At 33.1% G+C, this 19,095-nt stretch overlaps 2 protein-coding genes across 3 annotated transcripts in view; both read right to left on the reverse strand.

The window, feature by feature from the left end:
* Nucleotides 1–10,076, reverse strand: part of LOC111703761 (prostatic acid phosphatase) — a 10,912-nt gene extending 836 nt beyond the window's left edge. Inside the window, exons 1-13 of the mRNA XM_023475803.1 lie at nucleotides 9,953–10,076; nucleotides 9,292–9,347; nucleotides 8,881–8,969; nucleotides 8,612–8,662; nucleotides 8,022–8,116; nucleotides 7,632–7,707; nucleotides 7,141–7,189; nucleotides 6,411–6,509; nucleotides 5,924–6,025; nucleotides 4,368–4,458; nucleotides 3,725–3,895; nucleotides 3,133–3,222; nucleotides 2,623–2,713 (exon numbers count right to left, since the gene is read on the reverse strand). Of these exons, the coding sequence (XP_023331571.1) occupies nucleotides 2,623–2,713; nucleotides 3,133–3,222; nucleotides 3,725–3,895; nucleotides 4,368–4,458; nucleotides 5,924–6,025; nucleotides 6,411–6,509; nucleotides 7,141–7,189; nucleotides 7,632–7,707; nucleotides 8,022–8,116; nucleotides 8,612–8,662; nucleotides 8,881–8,969; nucleotides 9,292–9,347; nucleotides 9,953–10,052 (1,160 nt within the window). The 5' untranslated portion in view covers nucleotides 10,053–10,076. The remainder of the gene's footprint in view (nucleotides 1–2,622; nucleotides 2,714–3,132; nucleotides 3,223–3,724; nucleotides 3,896–4,367; nucleotides 4,459–5,923; nucleotides 6,026–6,410; nucleotides 6,510–7,140; nucleotides 7,190–7,631; nucleotides 7,708–8,021; nucleotides 8,117–8,611; nucleotides 8,663–8,880; nucleotides 8,970–9,291; nucleotides 9,348–9,952) is intronic.
* Nucleotides 10,077–10,732: 656 nt separating this feature from the next.
* Nucleotides 10,733–18,939, reverse strand: LOC111703779 (peroxisomal membrane protein PEX13). Of its 2 annotated transcripts, none has more exons than XM_023475825.1 (13): nucleotides 18,865–18,939; nucleotides 18,313–18,498; nucleotides 18,099–18,188; nucleotides 17,853–17,923; nucleotides 17,517–17,565; nucleotides 16,861–16,949; nucleotides 16,236–16,326; nucleotides 15,205–15,272; nucleotides 14,525–14,613; nucleotides 14,075–14,170; nucleotides 13,362–13,412; nucleotides 12,893–12,970; nucleotides 10,733–11,234 (listed from the first exon to the last, which is right to left on the reverse strand). In XM_023475825.1, exons 1-13 carry the CDS (start codon nucleotides 18,935–18,937, stop codon nucleotides 11,051–11,053), a joined length of 1,215 nt encoding a protein of 404 aa, XP_023331593.1. In that variant the 5' UTR covers nucleotides 18,938–18,939; the 3' UTR covers nucleotides 10,733–11,050. The 2 variants fall into 2 exon arrangements, with proteins under 2 accessions (XP_023331593.1, XP_023331592.1); XM_023475824.1 differs by lacking the exon at nucleotides 16,861–16,949 and adding an exon at nucleotides 16,604–16,692 and having other exon boundaries at nucleotides 10,735–11,234.
* Between the last annotated feature and the right edge of the window lie 156 nt (nucleotides 18,940–19,095).

Genomic DNA, 19,095 nt, shown 5'->3' on the forward strand with positions numbered 1-19,095 from the left:
GAAGGAATGAATAAATGAATGAATGAACGAATAAATGCTAGTCGCCATTTTATTTTTCTAATCGCCATTTTCTTATTCTAACCGCCTTCTTTTCTAGACATCATTTGGTTTCCCAGGCGCCATTTTGTTTTCTTGTTTCAATTTTGTTTTTTTAAAAATAATTTTCTGGTAATAAATTCAAAGTTATGTTTCTTGAAGCAATTTTATTTGAGTACTCAGCCTATAATTATTTTCAAGGCATCTTTTTTAAATCTAGTTCTACTAATTTTACCTATACAAGGTACTAATACAAGGTACATATACAAGGTACTAATAGTTAGAAAAAGAGAAATTAAATCAAAATGTCAACCCCGTAAAAATGCCAAGAAATATATTTAGGAATTGTCTTGCAAGCGAACTGGTGAGAGATTATACAACATTTCATCTATTCTTTGATTGGGAACACACTCCTCAATCAGTTCCTTCTCAAGACCAGCTTCAGAATATGGTAAGGTCTTTAAACCCACTTTAAAAGTTGTGTAAGCGTAACTTCAAGTTCTTCAATGCAAAGATGACAATGACTAATTCGCAGCAGTACCCTTAAAACCTTTGTCTGATCAAGTATGAATTAGTGAATGTTTATAGGGTTATGTTGTGGGTTTTTCTACTGCAGGATAAGATATAAGAACTATCAGAAATTAAACACTTTCAAGTATAGAAAAACGACAATATCTTCCATATTATTGATCAGATAAAAGGTTCAAGGGTATCGTTAAGGGTTTCCAGTCTAAATTTTCGAGCAAAATTTACGCAAAGGTTTTCTTACGTTTCGAGTAAAAATTGCACGAAATTTCGATGTTTTTACGCATTGTTGCGCAAAAGATAGTTCGCGCAAATTCTGAAGAAAATCTTGGTATTTACGTATTTTGTTTTTTCTGCTGTTTCTTTATTTCGAGCTATTTCGTTATTTCGTATTTTCAACACATATTTGTAACTTCATATTGTTCATTAATAAAATACTGCTATGTAAGTTGTTTTTTTTACTGAAACTAATTCACACCATACTGTTCAAATATTAACATCCTTCATATTATGCACTATACCTCAATGAGGGGAGGAAGGCCAACCACATCAATCTCTAGTCCGAACCACCGAAAATGCCGCAAAACATTCTCAAACTCGATGTAAACAACTTTTTGTAATATTTCAGCTGAATTTAGGTTAGAGATATGACTTACAATTTTTATATGATTAAATACTGTTTGAATTCATAGGGTTGTGACCAATTAATTGTAGCAAATGATTTGAATAATATAAATTGAACATTATTTTTTCTAGAATTTTAAGCATGCGGCAGGCAGTAGTGATCTCTTAGTGGGGACAACAAATCTACCTTATTTGTAAATAAATCAGAAATCAATGATTTTTTTGTATGGTATGAAATGGAAAGATTAAAGACCATGTTCACGCGAATTCTTTGGTGTAAACTTTTATTTGTGAAAGTTATCCATTTTGGAGGCAGAAGAGATTCAATTTTGAACCTAAATAATGTTTGACATCATTCTCGTGGATTTGAAGATTCCAACATCTCAAAATCCTTGGAAAACTTTATTCTAGTCATGTTTTATGCCCTAACGTCGCCATATTTTTAAAAAATGTATTTATTTTCAAGGATCGGACACTTAAAAAAAATAATATTGAAAGGACGAGGATTTCGATGTGGTTCGGACGAGAAAATGATGAGAATGTGGTTCGGACTAGAGATTGATGTGGTTGACCTTCCTCCCCTCCCTCAATAAATATGGATAATTTATATGGCGTGCAACAATATTACTTAATTTTGTATTCATGCGAAATACTACAGCACGAAAATTCCAATTTTTCGTATTCATGGGCATTGCACAATTACATGCAAAAATTCATGCGCAATATCATGAAAAAAATCTGACTTAGATTTCGTATTCATGGGAAATTTCGTGCAAAACAATTGTTTATTTCGAATGAATTTCGTGCAAAGCTGGTTTCGTATTGATACGAAAATGATGTGAAATTTTGTGCAAAACCACGAAATTGTTGCGCAAGAGAATCAACTGTTTCGTCGAAACCCTAGTACCGTTGTGAATCGGGCATTAAAGGACATTTGAAATTACTTGAAATTATCCCTTTAATCAATATCCAGTCCACAGCCCTGAAATTATCCCTCTATTCAATATCTTGAAACATGGAATACAATTTTAAGTGGAACCAACCATATTTGAGCCTCGTTTCAAATCTAAACCGCGGCTCAAATTTTTTAAATTGTGTTAGGGATTGCTATTGACTACCTCATATGTAGATAGACAGAAAGATGTTACCTAAGGATGAGTGAATGAATGAATGAATGAATGAATGAATGAAAGGATGAATGAAAGGATAAATGAGTGAGTGAATGAATGAATAGGTGAGTGAATAAATTAATGAATGGATGAAAGGATGAATGAAAGGATGAATGAGTGAATGAATGAATGAATAAATGAATGAATGAACGAATAAATGAATGAATGAATAGATGAATGAATGAACGAATAAATGAATGAATGAATGAATGAATAAGAATAAAAGGATGAATAAATGAATAAATAGGAGAATTAGCCCTGTACTAACCTAGCTTCAGGTCCATCCTGTTTTTTCTTACAGATAATGTAAACAACTCCCAACAGTACCGTTACAGCCATAATAGAGCTTACAACAGCAGCTGAAAAATAACAGTTTTTAAATAGAATTGATGTATAGATAGATAATATTAAAAATTATTAATAGATCGATGATTGAAATAATGAATAGATAGAAACAAATAAATGAACGAATATACACATTCAAATCAAACCAGAGTCCGAATTTAATGAATTTGCGCAGCGTCCCAAATCCGCCAAAAATCGGGTTGATTTGAGCGCCGGCTTTGATCTTGAAACATGGAATACAATTTTAAGTGGAACCAACCATATTTGAGCCTCGTTTCAAATCTAAACCGCGGCTCAAATGGTTTAAATTGTGTTAGGGGTTGCTAGTGACTACCTCATATTTAGATAGACAGAAAGATGTTACCTAAGGTTGAGTGAATGAATGAACGAATGAATGAATGAAAGGATGAATAAATGAATGATTAGATGTTACCTATGAATGTGACCCTAGTCTCTAAACTATTAGAATCCTTTAAACCACATTCAGCTCTCCAGTCTTCAGGGATCATTGGAGCCAACAATACTTCAACAGAAAAGGTCATTGGTGCCAACAATAGTTAAACAGAAAAGGTCATTGGAGCCAACAAAACTTAAACAGACAAGGTCCTTGGAGCCAACTATACTTAAACAGAGAATGTCATTGGTGCCAACAATACTTAACAGACAAGGTCATTGGAGCCAACAATACTTAAACAGACAAGGTCATTGTAGCCAACAATACTTAACAGACAAGGTCATTGGAGCCAACAATACTTAAACAGACAAGGTCATTGGAGCCAACAAAACTTTAACAGACAAGATTAGGATCATTGAACCCAAGAACACTTATACAGAAAAGGTTAGGGTCATGGGTCAACAAATGGTCAGACAAGGTCAAAAAAATAGGTAAATTTTCAAGATCATTGTCAAGACTAAATAAAAGACAAAGCTGAGATCAATGTCAATTGTAAATCATAGTAAAGGTAAAAATTATAAAATATGATGTTACTGGGAATCAGTTTGAGGTCAGATGGGGTCAAACTTACCCTTTAGTTTGTCAAGAGGACAACGCTGGGTACATCCTGGAATAGTCAGGATAAATGGATCGCCAGACTCATTCTTGTAGGAGACTTGCAGGCTTAGAACTCCTTCCTTCTCCAGTAGTTCGAATAGTATAGTAGCAGCATAGGCAGGAGCAATTGGAGGGTCAAAAACATCTACAGAGAATATATTAGTAGTTCAAACAGTAGCATAGGTAGGAGGAATAGAAGGATCAAATACATCTACAGAGAATATATTAGTAGTTCAAACAGTAGCATAGGTAGGAGGAATAAGATAAGATAAGATAAGATAAAGTTTATTGCTAAAATAAATGTATCTGTATACAGATAGAATATATTAGTAGTTCAAACAGTAGCATAGGTAGGAGGAATAGGAGGATCAAATACATCTACAGAGAATATATTAGTAGTTCAAACAGTACAGTAGCATCATAGGTAGGAGGAATAGGAGGATCAAATACATCTAGAGAATATATTAGTAGTTCAAATAGTATAGTAGCATAGGTAGGAGGAATAGGAGGTTCAAATACATAATAAGAATTATTGCTGATTTGGCTACGTAATAAATCCGATAAGAATGTGGTATAATAGTAGTTCAAAGAGTAAATATTAATATGTGAAAACCTACCTAAAGTATGAAGAATAGGAGCAATTGTTGTATCATGTCCGCTGTACATAAACACTTTTCTATTTGCTGGATCCAGTTCTCCAGATTTAAACTTAACAGTACAGTACATTATTACATGTACAGTGTTCAGTTGCCTGCTTTCTCTCAAGCAGAACGGACCTACTATGCAGTCCCAGAATTGCAGCTGGGAAAGCCCTGTGTTTAGTTAAGCATCTAGTATCCTACAGGGGAAGCAAGAATTGTACATAGATTACAACAAAACTACATCTTCAGCTTGGTTCACTGAAAGAGGAGTTTAACCCCTCGTGGGAATACAAGCCATGCACAATGATACCGTTTTTTTACTCGACCAGATGTGAGGACTGGACTGCCATGGAAGATACCTCTCAATAGAGCTTTCAGGGATCACAACTCCTCATTTTGCATATGGGGTGCAGTTATGGGTAAATTCCTTAATTCCCCTAACTGGGAAACAGTATAAAATGAATGAACACAGGGAGAAATTCCCTATACCATTCTTCCACCAAACCTCCTTATCTCTCTCCTACCTGCTCCACAACTCGATGTTAAAAGAACTATTGGAAATGCCTTAAAGTGTAAAAACAAGAAACAAGGAGCAAGAAGAAAAAAAAATGAACAGAAAAAAGTGGAAGGGAAATCTCTTGACAGTAGAGATGGGTGCTTAAAGCAAGATAAACAAGAAAGAAGAAGAAAACTTTGAACAGGAAAAATTAGAAGGGGATTTGAGCTTTACATTATCTATTTTTTTTTTTTTTCACTGATAACGAATAAAGACAAATACACAGGATGGCAGACGTCCCATCCCCCCCTCTATGTCCTACTCGAGATAAAAAAACTGGAAAATGTGTAAAATGCCCCCCTCACCCCTCTCCCCCTCCAAGAAGAGCTAGGAATGCAGGAGCTGACTGGACACAGTTATCATGACTGAAGCAAAATTTAAATATAAATAAGGGGAAGAGTAACCTTGCCACTCTCAATATATAGAATATAGAAACAGGGCTTCAAAAAATAGTTCTACCTCTGCAATTTGGCTAGCTGCAGAAAACATCCAAAAAATTCATTTATTTTCTGCAATGACTTCTCCCAAACTCTTACTTTCTAATCCTTATATCTTTGAAACCTTAAGTTGTAGACTTTGATATTTCAACCTAAGAAAATTGCTAGATCAAAAAGTCAAAGGTTGAAATATCAAAGATTTCCAGTTGCACAGATATAGGAATAAGTAAACAATAACTGTTCTTAAATTGAACAAAGAGGTACAGTGTTCACTGTTACCCAAAGGAACAGACAAGCAACATCTTTGTTTATAAAGTAGTAATCTCTGTTTATCTGTCTGTTTGCTTGGATGTTCGATCATAACTTATGAACCCCTTGACCAATTTGCCTCAAATTTTAATTGACTCAGTAGAACCAAGGCAATCTTCTTAGCCAACTTCGAAAAATTGTAAAGATCTTCGGGCAAACTTAGTTATAAAATCCAACAAAATTCCTGATTTTTTTATTTGAAATCTAAAAACTCCAGATTGTTAAATCACCTTGTCAAGATGTTCAATCATCTCCTTGAGGAAAGGACCTCCCTTGAGCTTCCTTAGTTCAGGAGTGTAGGTGTCAACTAGGAAGGAGAAATCCTTCAACTCCTGAATAAAGATTTTATGAATAATGGATTTTTTGCTGATTTAGATGAAAAACTTTCATAAAAAGAATAAAAAAATTAATTTCATGAGGATTGTAAAAATTTCATGAGGGAGGACAAAAAAGCTCAAGGGGGAGGATAAATAAGTTCATAAGGGAGGGCAAAAAAGTTCATGAGGGAGGATAAAAAAGTTCCTGAGGGAGAATAAAAAGTTCATGAGGGAGGATAAAAAAGTTTAAGAGGGAGGTTTTTTTACCTTCTTCATAACACAAAAAAATTTTACCGCGAATTTCATGAGAAAGGAATTTCATGAGGGAGGATAGAAAAAATAATTTCGTAAGGAAACAAAAAAAATTCTTGAAATGATATATTCCACAAAATAATCTTACCGCAAATTTTCCATCTGGAAAGACTGATTTAGTCCAAGGATCCAGGGTGAAGTTCATTTCAGTTTCAATCTTCAGGGTGTCATAAACATAGTCTGATAAATCATATTATTGAAAACATATTTCATTTAAAAGTTACATTTGACGGTACAAATAATAATAAATAAACATAACAAAAAATTAAAAATCATGTGACAGTCATAATATTAAATCATGATAAAAATAAAGATAACAGTTATTATAACAATCATAATAACAATCATGTTAAGAATCAAGATAAAAAACATATCAATAATCAGAAGAACAATCATAATAACATGATAACAATCATGATAACATCATAATAACATTCATAACAATTATAATAAAATCATGATAACAAACATAACAACTATCATAACAATTTGATAAAACATCTTTTTACACCTAACTTAAATGACTAACTAAATAGTTTCGACAGTCTACATATTTGCTAAGCACAAAACGTTTTAAAGATGTAATTTGTAATCCCCCATGCCTATTTTGGACAAATCCACGATATTTCGCGTTTTTTCTAATTTTTTTTTTTAAACGTGAATTATTTACAGAATATAAGCGTTTTTACACTAATTTCTTCAACGACACTTTTCTTAAAAGCAAACTCTTTTCGAATTTCAAAATAAAAAAATGTCGGCTCCACTCCCCCCCCTAAAAACCACTGTGCCCCACAAACCAATGTTACAACAATTATCTAATACCTGAAGTCTTCTGACACTAGCAGCTGTTCTTGAAGTTCAGTAAATCTAACAATTGAATAAATGAATAAATGAATACATTAATACATGAATACATGAATAGATGAATACATGAATGCATGAACAAACGAACAAACGAACAAATGAACAAACACCCAAACGAACAAATGAACAAATGAACAAATGAACAAAACAAATGAAACAAATGAATAAATGAAGAAATGAACAAATGATCAAATGAACAACTGAACGACTGAACAACTGAACGAATGAACAAATGATCAAATAAACAAATGAACATATAAACATATAAACATATGAACTAATGAACAAAGAACAAATGAACAAAGAAGAAAAGAACAAAGAACAAATGAACAAATGAACAAATGAATAAAGCATGATCAAATCATGTATTAAATGGGAAATGTCCTGAGTTTATCAACAAAATGGCGCCAGTCACGTAGTTACAAATAAAATGGCGGATTTATACCTTGGACAGTCAGCGTGGGAGGAAAGAAGAGCATCTTCACTCTGTGGTACTGTATGAACAGGAATTGGTTCCCAGGCTAAATGAAATACAGTGATAACCAGAACAGAATGGAATAGCAAGACGACATTATAGCAATACATCAGGGTTTTGATGATACAAAGCAAATATTTTTACAAGTAGTTAGCAAACTGTACAATTACTATGTCGATAATGTTCATTGAAGTTGTTTAAGTCCTAACTTGAGTTTAAAAGTCGTCTTCCCATTTCAGAGTTTGCTGGTTATCACTGCATTTAATTTGAAATCAATTAAAATATTTAAAATGGAAAATACATAAATACTGTTTCAATTCAAGGACGACATTTTGATTCAAAAAACTCTTAAAAATCTACCAAGATCTTTGTTCCATCGTTGGTTGGAGGTTGGAGGATAGAGGCCAGCTAGATTAGCTTCAGCTGACATCAGGGTTCGATCCACGTCAGTAGACCTTTACAATTCATTTATTGTTTAACGTTTTACTTTCATGAGTCATTAATCACAACAGCAGGGGCGTATACAGGGGGGGGGCTTAATTTTTTCTTTTCCGGGAGGGCCGGGAGATGGCTCACCACCTATTGGAATNAGAAATAACCATCCTGTACACGCCAGCTACTTTTAAGATGGAGACATAGAGTGTGGTTATAGTGAAAAGTATACATTGCATGTCTATTGTATATTCTAGTTGTGTCGGAAATACAGAGTAACACACAAAGGATGAGACTTCAGAGACGACTGAGCGGAATGTATACTGTTTCTTTATATTCATGATTCCCTGCAACTGTTAACTTGTTTTTCATCTTTACTAAATTATTTAATAAGAGGAGACTATATTCAAGACAGAAGATTTAATTAAATATCATTCTGGTCGTCGTTACTGTCTAGTGTCTAATCCTTTTGCACAACATATAAATTCGATATAAGAACCGAACAGGTTTATTATTACCTGACATAAATCTCGTTTTCATCGTAAACATCTCCAAGGAATCCAAAATACCTATATATAAATCAATCAATCAATCAACGAAAAAATCAATGAATAAACTAAATGATCAATCAATAATGAACCAATCAATCAATAATAAAACAATCAATCAACCAATAAGCAAAAAAACTGTAAAAAGCGTGTAGATACATTAGAACATTACTAGAATATTCATAATTTCATTCTGACAAATAAATAAAATTTCAGATTATAAAAAAAAGCTTCGTTACCTTTGACGAAGCCATTGCCCTAGTTCAAAATGGCGTAATTTCCCGCGGTTTAACAGCTGACCAAACCCAACCGGCCAATTACTACGGTCCTGTATAAAAAATAAAGACTTTTAGCCTGTCTATTCGTCTAACATTATCGATCAAAATCAAACAATGTCTGTCTGGGGTTCAGAATCTCTATCCAGTTATCGATATTAATATATTTGTTTATTTATCTATCTATCTATCTGTCGTTCTGCCTATCTATTTATTTCTCTATTTGCCTATTTATCTGCCTCTATTTTCTATGTATCTGTCAAAAGGTATTTTAGTCTATCTCTCTCTATCTATCTGTTTCTATCTGTCTTTCTATCTTGACATCAATAACAATAAGTGTAAGTGTACAATTATCTGTCTGTCTTTATATCTGACCTTATAGGGATCTGTTGGAAATATATCTATTGGAGTTCTGTCTCCGTGTCTAAATACTAACAAACGAAATCAATTAATCAGATAATCAATTAATCAATCAATTACTCAATAAATTAATCTATTAATAACTTAATTTTATTATCTTTAATTACTTGAAAAAATGATAATTTACAATGTTGAAATAACAATTATAGGCAAATATATTTTTTTAAAAAAGGAATGCAGAATAAATTCATGTTAAGGAATATGATAATCTTATGAGGAAAAAAATGTAATAATGGAAATTCTTAAACGAGATGAAATAATCTTGATGTATTCTTTAACGAAGGCCGCATACCATTATTACATTTTTATCCTCATAAGATTATTATTATATCATATTTGTGAGGTTCCATGGGCACATACCTGTCTAAGCGTTAAAGAATGAAAATTCTACACATACAGTGTAAGAATAAGCATTCTTAAACGCAAGGAAGCGAACAATATTAAAATTGTTCCTCCTGAACCGTGTAATAATGGGAATTCTTACACGATAGGTTTACTACTATGGAACCGAACAGATATGATATAATAATTAATAAACATTAAACATAGCATCCGACCCCTTTTTCATTGAATGTAGGGGGTGTCCTTTAATATCTAAAATATATAAAGTTCTCACCAATATGAACAAGCTTAAGTCCTTCTAGCTCCTTGCTAAGTCCACTAGAAGGAGAAGGAAGAAGAAGAGGAGGAAAAAAAAGAAGGATAGAGAGAAACATATTCTCTGAAATAAAAATATGAAAATGAAATATGATTAAAATGTCACTGCAGAAGTTCTATCTCTAAGAACAACTTCCAGTTTCTAAAAGAGATTGTAGACGTAAGTTCAAGTTCCTAACAATTGAAAAATGGCATGCTCTAGTCACAACGGTACCCAATACATCTTTAACTGAGCAATAGTGAGGAAGATATCGTCGTTTTCATATCTTTATTGTTAAATTCTGTAACAACAACTTCCCGCTACATTTAATAGTTTTATTTCAGACAACCAATAACTTCAAAATATTTCGATGCTATAATTAAGAATGTAAAATGTAAGAAGGAACTGAATATAATACAATATTATTTACAGTCGTTTATCTTTAAATCTATCTTCTTATCTTCTTATCTATCTATCTTCTTATCTATCTATCTACCTATCTATCTATCTATCTATCTATCTATCTATCTATCTATCTATCTATCTATCTATCTATATAAAAAAGCTATTTTTATCAGAATACACATTTCTCTTTTTTTTTCTTTTTTTCTTGTCAATTTTTTATGATGAAAGATTTAAAGGTTACCTTACTAAAAGAAAAATTACCCAATTGTACGTGTTAACATATTATTTTTTTTTCTGAAAAGAAATATTTAATAATCTATGAAAAAATATGCAAATTTGTTAAAATTTCCATCAAAATTCAGGTTTTAATCACAGTTGGTTATATATCTAAAATAGTATAATATATATTATGAGTAATCTAAGTATCTTATAAGAAAAATTTTCATAATAACCCAGAGGAAAGATATGTTTTAAATATTAAGATTTCAGATGTTCAACTGGGTCAGTGAAATATATGCAATTTCACTTCAAATTTGAAGAAATGATGAAGTTTTAAAAAATGGTCAAAATGGCGAATAATTTCCAAAATATCATAAAATGCAAATAGTTGAGGTTTAATCCACATTGCAATGTTTCCCGCTTAAAATAAAAAATAAAGTTTATAATTAAGTATTAATTACGATCTGGGTCAAATGCTTGATCAAAAACTGACTCAAATTGATCATTTGACACGATTGATTCTTCTATGATATCTGGCCTTGACACTCCTGCAACTCCATTGGCTCCATTTTGTCCTTTGTCTCCATTTTGTTTAATGGCTCCATTTCCTTTACTACATTCATCTCCTCCTTCCCTTCTAAATGAGAAAAGAAAACATAAAAAAAATGTTTTTTCTCAAGTATCAGTTCCTTTTTTCAACTAAAAGAACCTGTCAAATCTTTCCCTTTGGATGTTTAGAAAGATGAAAATTTCCCTGTATGATAATTGAAGGACTGAAGTATGGTTTTGGTGAATTATATTGACGTACTAAGCCTAGGGGTGTCAGAAACGATTTTTTTTGCATTTTTTTGGAAACGTCCCATGAACCTAAAAAAGTTTAATTTTGACAAAACTTTTTGTTCTGGATGATTGCAAATATTTATAGAAAACTTTCTTAAACCGGCATATTTTTTCTAAATTGACTTTTTTAAGAGTTTAAGTCAAAATAATTATTTATAATTATTGCTTTACATCGAGAAGATATCCTTAAACATACCGATGTAAAACCTTTCAGAAAGTAGGAAAGATTCTGCAGAAAAAAGTTGCCAAACCAAACAGAATTTTTTTTTTGGAACAAAAATATTTAGAACTTATATAGAAGCTTTTCTGGGTTGCACTTTACTCTAGTTTTGCATTATTTTCATTTATGTAAAACAGTAAAAAAAGAGATTATGTTGATGGTTTAAAACGAAACAGCTAGTGATTCATTGGAGGGAGGAATGACAAAAACACCAATTTGTAATTCCCAAATCTTTTTATGGAAATTGATGGTAACAGGGTATACAGAGTGCTTCAGGGTACAGGGTACTACAATGTACAACATCACAAGGAAAGATTTTACAGGTTTTTAAAGTACAATGTACATTATTGTACGACGTACGTGCTTCATATTATTTTTACATAAATATTCATATCGAAAATAACCAAAAACAATGCAATCAAGTTTAAAAATTCCCACCTGGCAATAATATTTAAAGTAACCAACCTGGCAATAATATTTAAAGTTCCCGATCTATAATATTTAAAAGTACCGCACCTGGCAATAATATTTAAAAGCATCCCACCTGGCAATAATATTTAAAAGTACCCCACCTGGCAATAATATTTAGAAGTACCCCACCTTGCAATGATATTTAAAAGTACCCCACCTGGCAATAATATTGAAAAGTACCCCAACTGGCAATAATATTGAAAAGTGCCCCAACTGGCAATAATGTTTAACAGTACCCCAACTAGCAATAATGTTTAAAAATATCCCAACTGGCAATAATGTCTAAAAGTGCCCCAACTGGCAATAATGTTTAAAAGTACCCTAACTAGCAATAATGTTTAAAAATACCCCAAATGGCAATAATCTCTAAAAGTGCTCCAACTGGCAATAATGTTTAAAAGGACCCCACCTGGCAATAATGTTTAAAAGTGCTCCAACTGGCTATGCTCTTCAAAAGGGTCTGGCAATGATATTTAAAAGTGCCCTACCTGGCAAAAATATATAAAAGTACCCCACCTGGCAATAATATTTATAAGAGCCCCAACTGGCAATAATGTTTAAAAGTACCCCACCTGGGAATAGTGTTTAAAAGTACCCCAATTGGCAATAATGCTCAAAAGTACCCCAACTGGGAATAATGTTTAAAAGTAGCCCAACAGGCAAAAAGTTTTTAAAAATGCTCCAACTGGCTATGATATTCAAAAGGGTCTGGCAATGATATTCAAAAGTGCCCTACCTGGCAAAAATATATAAAAGAGCCCCACCTGGCAATAATATTAATGTAATTGGCTGGAACTAATCCTGTTCTACCAGAGCAAGAAGCTAGCAGCCAACCTTGTTGCCTACGATGATATTAATAGTTATAATAATAATGTAATATATGAGAAAAATGAATAAAAGACGGATTAGTTCATTCAACCAGATATTAAGCGATGTACAGAACTAATAATTTATTTACAACAGAACAAAAACACAAATGAAAAAATATTATACAAGATAATCTGTGAGTTCGAGTCGAGTTAAGAGTTCCAACCAAAAGATCGTTCTTGCTTTACTTCTCGGAATGGTTGTTCGTCGTCAACTGACTCTAGTTTTAGTCCAGGTTGACCTGCTTGTTTAAATTTAAGTTGGTTTCACTTAAAATTGTATCAAATGTTTCAAGATTTAAGCCGGCGCTTAATTTAAACCGGGTTTTGGCAGATTCAAATTCTTTAAATTCCATCTCTGATTAACCTTGGTTGGAGATGACGAGGAGCCAATACAAGCATCTGACCAGCATCAAAACTTAATAAATTTTACAAATAAAAACAAAATATAACAATAAAAAATTAAAGAAAATAACAATAAAACCTTTTATTTCACAATAAATTTTTAGATAGAAAAACAAGGATTGCTACACCATTATTGCTCTGACGAAGGATAGCATACCCTTGTGAGATTGACAAGCCCGTCTTAGAATGGAATGAAAGGGGTCACTTGAAATAGTCCTTCAATAGACTAGGATGGACTTTCTATGACTTGAAGTGGTTCTGGAGAAGGAGCAGGGGTGTATATTTTCTTGACAAATTATTAACACCCCTCCACCTAAATTGGGGAAAATGAATAGGCTTTAGGGGAAAATAACGGAATTTTGAGCAAAAAGTATGAAAAATTATGAAAAACGTGAAGCCATGTTTCTAATAAATAAGGGGGTTCAAGCATTTAGGACAAACAAAGACTAAATATTTACTATTTAACATAAAAGATTATTATTGATATAAATTAGTTGATTTTACGATCTGCCTTTTGTATTCTACATTTTGAGTGTAAATTAGAGGTTTAATTAAGAGAAACCATCGACCAAACTCGAAACAATGGACCAGTGTTTCAGACTTAAAAGAAACTGTGACTGTGTACGTAATTGGCAGAGTGGTATTTACGATTCACAAGGGTACTCTAAAACCTACCTGAGATCTCCAGGCTGCTGGGACTGGAAAGAATGAACAGATTTAGCGATAAAATGTTCTCCTTTGCCCCGCTCCCATTCTACCTTTCTCTCATCTCTAGATCAATCAATCAAGCCATCGATCAATCAATCAATCAATCAACAAGTTTAAGCAATCAATCAAACAATCAATGAATCAATGAAAGGAAGAATGACTGAATGAATTTATAATGGAATAAATAAATTAATCAATTAATGACTCAATGAATTAACCAATCAATAGATCAAACAATCAATCAAAGCATTAATCAATTGATGGTAAAAAATTGACTTCTTAGTCAATTAAACCGACAAAACCATCAACCAATAAGTCTTTTAACCAACCAATCAACCAACCAACCAACCAACCAACCAACCAACCAACCAACCAACCAACCAACCAACCAACCAAACAACCAACCAACCAACCAACCTATTAAATGAGCCTAACAGTTTCCATATAAGGTATGGGGCTGCTATGGTTAGTCCAAGATACATTAGAAGAGGCCATTTTACAGGAGACTGAAATAACAATTTTAAAAACATTTATTACAATTAGTCTTTAACAATAATCCTTACAGATTTTGATTATATAAATTAGTGAGGACTTAAAAAAAAAATCAAAAAAAGAATTTTAAGGTTTACTATTTAAAGGTAAAAATTGGACATAAACAGAAAAGTGATAATTTGAACATTAAATTTAATTATTTTCTCTTCGATTTAACGAGAAAACCCTATTTTTTACCAACCTAAATAACCTCTAGGAAACAATTATTTTTTAAAAGAGAACGGAAGAAGGAGGTAGGAAAACAACATTTTTAAAACAAAAATATATACCCGTGTTTATGCTGTTTACGGGCAGAAAAACCGGGTTAACAAAAAAGGATGAGACTGTAAAGACGACCTAAAACTCAAATATTATGAGAACGCAAAGTTAAAATAAGTCTTCTACTATTACATGATAATATATTAATGATAGGCCACAGAAAGAAACAAGGTTACAGTTTCAGGGAATTGTGATTTTAAGGAAACAGACAGTATAAATTCCGTAGAGTCGTCTCAGAAGTCTCATCCTTTGTAAGCTACCCTATACCAAGATCTTGAATGCTCTACCTTGAGATCCATTTCAGTAAGAGAGGATTGAGCTACAGCCTCTGCTTTCCAAACAGTATCAGCAAACCCTCAACAATTAATCTTTAAGGGAGTGTAGGCCTTATTTAACGTGAAGTTCTTCACTTAACCTTGCCAATGTACTGTTATGTACAGTAGTTTTCTACCAGGGTTAGTACCAGAGAATACTCAACAAATAATCTAAAGTGTAGTCCTTATTTGAAGTGAATAGCCATTAAATCCTGTTATGTACAGTAGTTTTCTACTTGGATTAGTTCCCCTGCGTAGTCCTGTTATGTACAGTAGTTTTCTACTTGGATTAGTTCCCCTGCGTAGTCCTGTTATGTACAGTGGTTTTCTACCTGGATTAGTTCCCCTGCATAGTCCTGTTATGTACAGTAGTTTTCTACTTCGATTAGTACCCCTGCGTAGTCCTGTTATGTACAGTAGTTTTCTACCTGGATTAGTACCCCTGCGTAGTCCTGTTATGTACAGTAGTTTTCTACCTTGATTAGTTCCCCTGTGTAGTCCTGTTATTTACAGTAGTTTTCTACCTGGATTAGTACCCCTACGTAGTCCTGTTATGTACAGTAGTTTTCTACCTGGATTAGTTCCCCTGCGTAGTCCTGTTATTTACAGTAGTTTTCTACCTGGATTAGTACCCCTGCGTAGTCCTGTTATGTACAGTAGTTTTCTACCTGGATTAGTACCCCTGCGTAGTCCTGTTATGTACAGTAGTTTTCTACCTGGATTAGTTCCCCTGCGTAGTCCTGTTATTTACAGTAGTTTTCTACCTGGATTAGTTCCCTTTCGTAGTCCTGTTATGTACAATGGTTTTCTACCTGGATTAGTTCCCCTGCGTAGTCCTGTTACGTACAGTAGTTTTCTACTTGGATTAGTTCCCCTGCATAGTCCTGTTATGTACAGTGGTTTTCTACCTAGTTTAGTTCCCCTGCGTAGTCCTGTTACGTACAGTAGTTTTCTACCTGGATTAGTTCCCCTGCGTAGTCCTGTTACGTACAGTAGTTTCCTACCTGGATTACTTCCCCTGCGTAGTCCTGTTACGTACAGTAGTTTCTGGTACAAATATTTTACAAACCGGAAAGCAGCAAGAGCAGAGAACACCTAATTATTGTTTTTTAATCATTGGTAATAAAATGGAATTAACTCCCAAAATTTTCATTTTACTATTACTTTTCCCCTAAAACATTAATGATTTGGTAAGATAAGATAGACAAGATATAGTTTATTGCTAAAAATACAAGTTATAATTTTTTACAAGCAAAAAATCTGCATCTTCTTTTATTGTATTAACTATATGTATGCATTATAGAAGGTAGAAACTTAAGAAAAAATGTTAAATTCACTAAAAGCAAGACATATTTTATAAAAAGATCAACACCTGTGATATTTGAAGTTTCATCTTAGTAAAATGTTCTGCCACACCCAGCACTGCTTGAAAACTAGCTCGCACTGCATGATAACTGGATTCTAAACAAACCAATAGAAAAACTTTATAGAAAAAACATGAGAAAATAAAACAAAATTCAGTTTAAGTTTAAGGGTGTTTAATCGTCATAATTATTAAAAGGGTAGTTAATGCTTTTTTAACAAAACAAAATGACATAACAATTTGAAGTATCATAAAAAGATCAACACCTGTGATATTTGAAGTTTCATCTTAGTAAAATGTTCTGCCACGCCCAGCACTGCTTGAAAACTAGCTCGCACTGCATGATAACTGGATTCTAAACAAACCAATAGGAAAACTTTATAGAAAAAACATGAGAAAAAAAAAACAAAATTTAGAAGGTATCTTGTCAATTTTTATAGTTTAAGGGTGTTTAATCGTCATAATTATTAAAAGGGTAGTTAATGCTTTTTTAACAAAACAAAATGACATAACAATTTGAAGTATCAATCTTATTGTTCCCCCTTTCACAAAATAAAAAATTGAATTCAACAAAATGCTAAAGATCCGGATCCAAATAAAAAATATAACCAAACCATCCGGAAAGAACCGTTTTTTGCTAAAAAAAACACAGTTGAAGTGTCAATCAATGTGAGATCTAACGTTAAAATTTTTATATTGATTGAATGATGAATCAAGTTTCTACATAAAAATTTGCGAAAAAATTGTCGAATTTTTTCGGCAAAACTCGAGATTAATATTCATGAAATTGATTTGCATCAAAATAAAAAAGATCCTACGCACTATTCTAAACCTACCTAACATGATAGAAACAGATCCTTCGCCCTATTCTAAACCTACCTAACATCAAAGAAACAGATCCTACGCACTATTCTAAACCTACCTAACATCATAGAAACAGATCCGAAGGCTTGAACAATAGATTCAATTGACTAAAACAGAATCAAGAGTTATTATCAACTAGCTGGAGTGTTCGGCGTTGCCCTGGAATGAAAAAAATTGAAGTTTGAAAAAAATGTTTTTGGAAAAAATTAAATTTTGAAGAAAAAAAATCGATTTTTTAAAACCTATATAAGTATTTGAGTAAAGACAATAAACATATATTGATCAAGAAATACTACTAAACTAAAAGGTACACCACTTGCAGAAAAGACAGAAATTAAGGCCAGAATTGGGCAGGAAATATTATCTGAAAACAAAAAGGGGATGAAATAATTACCTGAAATGCAGGAAGAGCACTGTGCTCTGCTAAACTTATAAAACTATTCTGAGTATCAAACTGAGAATATCCTGGAAAAATATCAGATTTAATTCGATTTTAAAAACATTTGTTGATGTTTTTAGCCGATTTTTATTAGATTTTAACTTCAATAAATTTTTTAACTTAGGAACGAATGTCGTCTTCTTTCACTTTATAACTTGAGAAATGTCGCGAAGGATATCGTCTTTGTAAAAATGTACCTACCCATATAACTTGGTGGATATCTGGATATAGATGAGTATTGTGAACTGTATGGGGAGAGAGTTGAATATCCACCCCGCACTCCACCATAAGCTAAAAAGGGTATAAGTGACAACGTCGTTTTCGAACTTTATAATGAGAGTTTTAGTTTGTTGGACTTATCAGGTTGGATTCATAATTAGAAATTATTCTTTANTAACTTTTTGTTTCTTCCTACCTGGAGACTGATAAGGATATCTACTCTGCCCTCCTCCTCCTCCTACCCTTGGAGGTAGCGGGGGCCCCTGACCGGTCCCTTGTTGATACTGAACCCCTTGCTGACCCCCTGGGGCATAGGGAGCCCCTGGGTAAGGTGTCCCTTGACTTGTTGCCCCTGAAGGATATAGTGCTCCTGAATTTCCTCCTGAAAAAAAATCGTTAAAAATTGTGGAGTAGAAAGTGAGCAGAATGGGAAAAGGAGGAAGAAGAAGGGAGGGAAGAAGATGCAGGGGAGAAGAAGAGGGGAGAAGCAGTGGGAGACAAGAAGAGGGAAGGAGAATAGGGGAGGAGAAGAAAGGGTGGAGAAGAAGGGGGAGGAGAAGAAAGGGGGAAAAGAAGGGGGGAGAGAATAAGGGGAGAGAGAAGAAGGAAAGGAAGAAGGAGAGGGAGAGTTAAGAAGGGGAAGGTAGAAGAAGGGGAAAAAAGATAAGTTCTGGGGTTGTGCATGACCCTCCCCCCCCCTATGCTGTATACCCCCGATCCCGAATTTACAAAGTGAAAAAAAACTTACTTGGTTGGTTTGGATTAGATCTGACTGGGAGAGGCGGGACAGGAACACCCCCTATATTGTCTGAGAACGACATTTTTCTAAAATTAAAAAAATTGTTAGCCAAAGTTGTGAAAATTGTTTATGAGAATATAGATCAAAATTCTTTATATTACTTATAATAAAAACCATATATCTACATTTTAATCTTGGTTTTAAAAAAGACCACTTTAGATCAAAATAGCTGGAAGTTAC

Source organism: Eurytemora carolleeae, unplaced genomic scaffold (assembly GCF_000591075.1).
Source record: "Eurytemora carolleeae unplaced genomic scaffold, Eaff_2.0 scaffold553, whole genome shotgun sequence".
Taxonomy (NCBI): Eukaryota; Metazoa; Arthropoda; class Copepoda; order Calanoida; family Temoridae; genus Eurytemora; species Eurytemora carolleeae.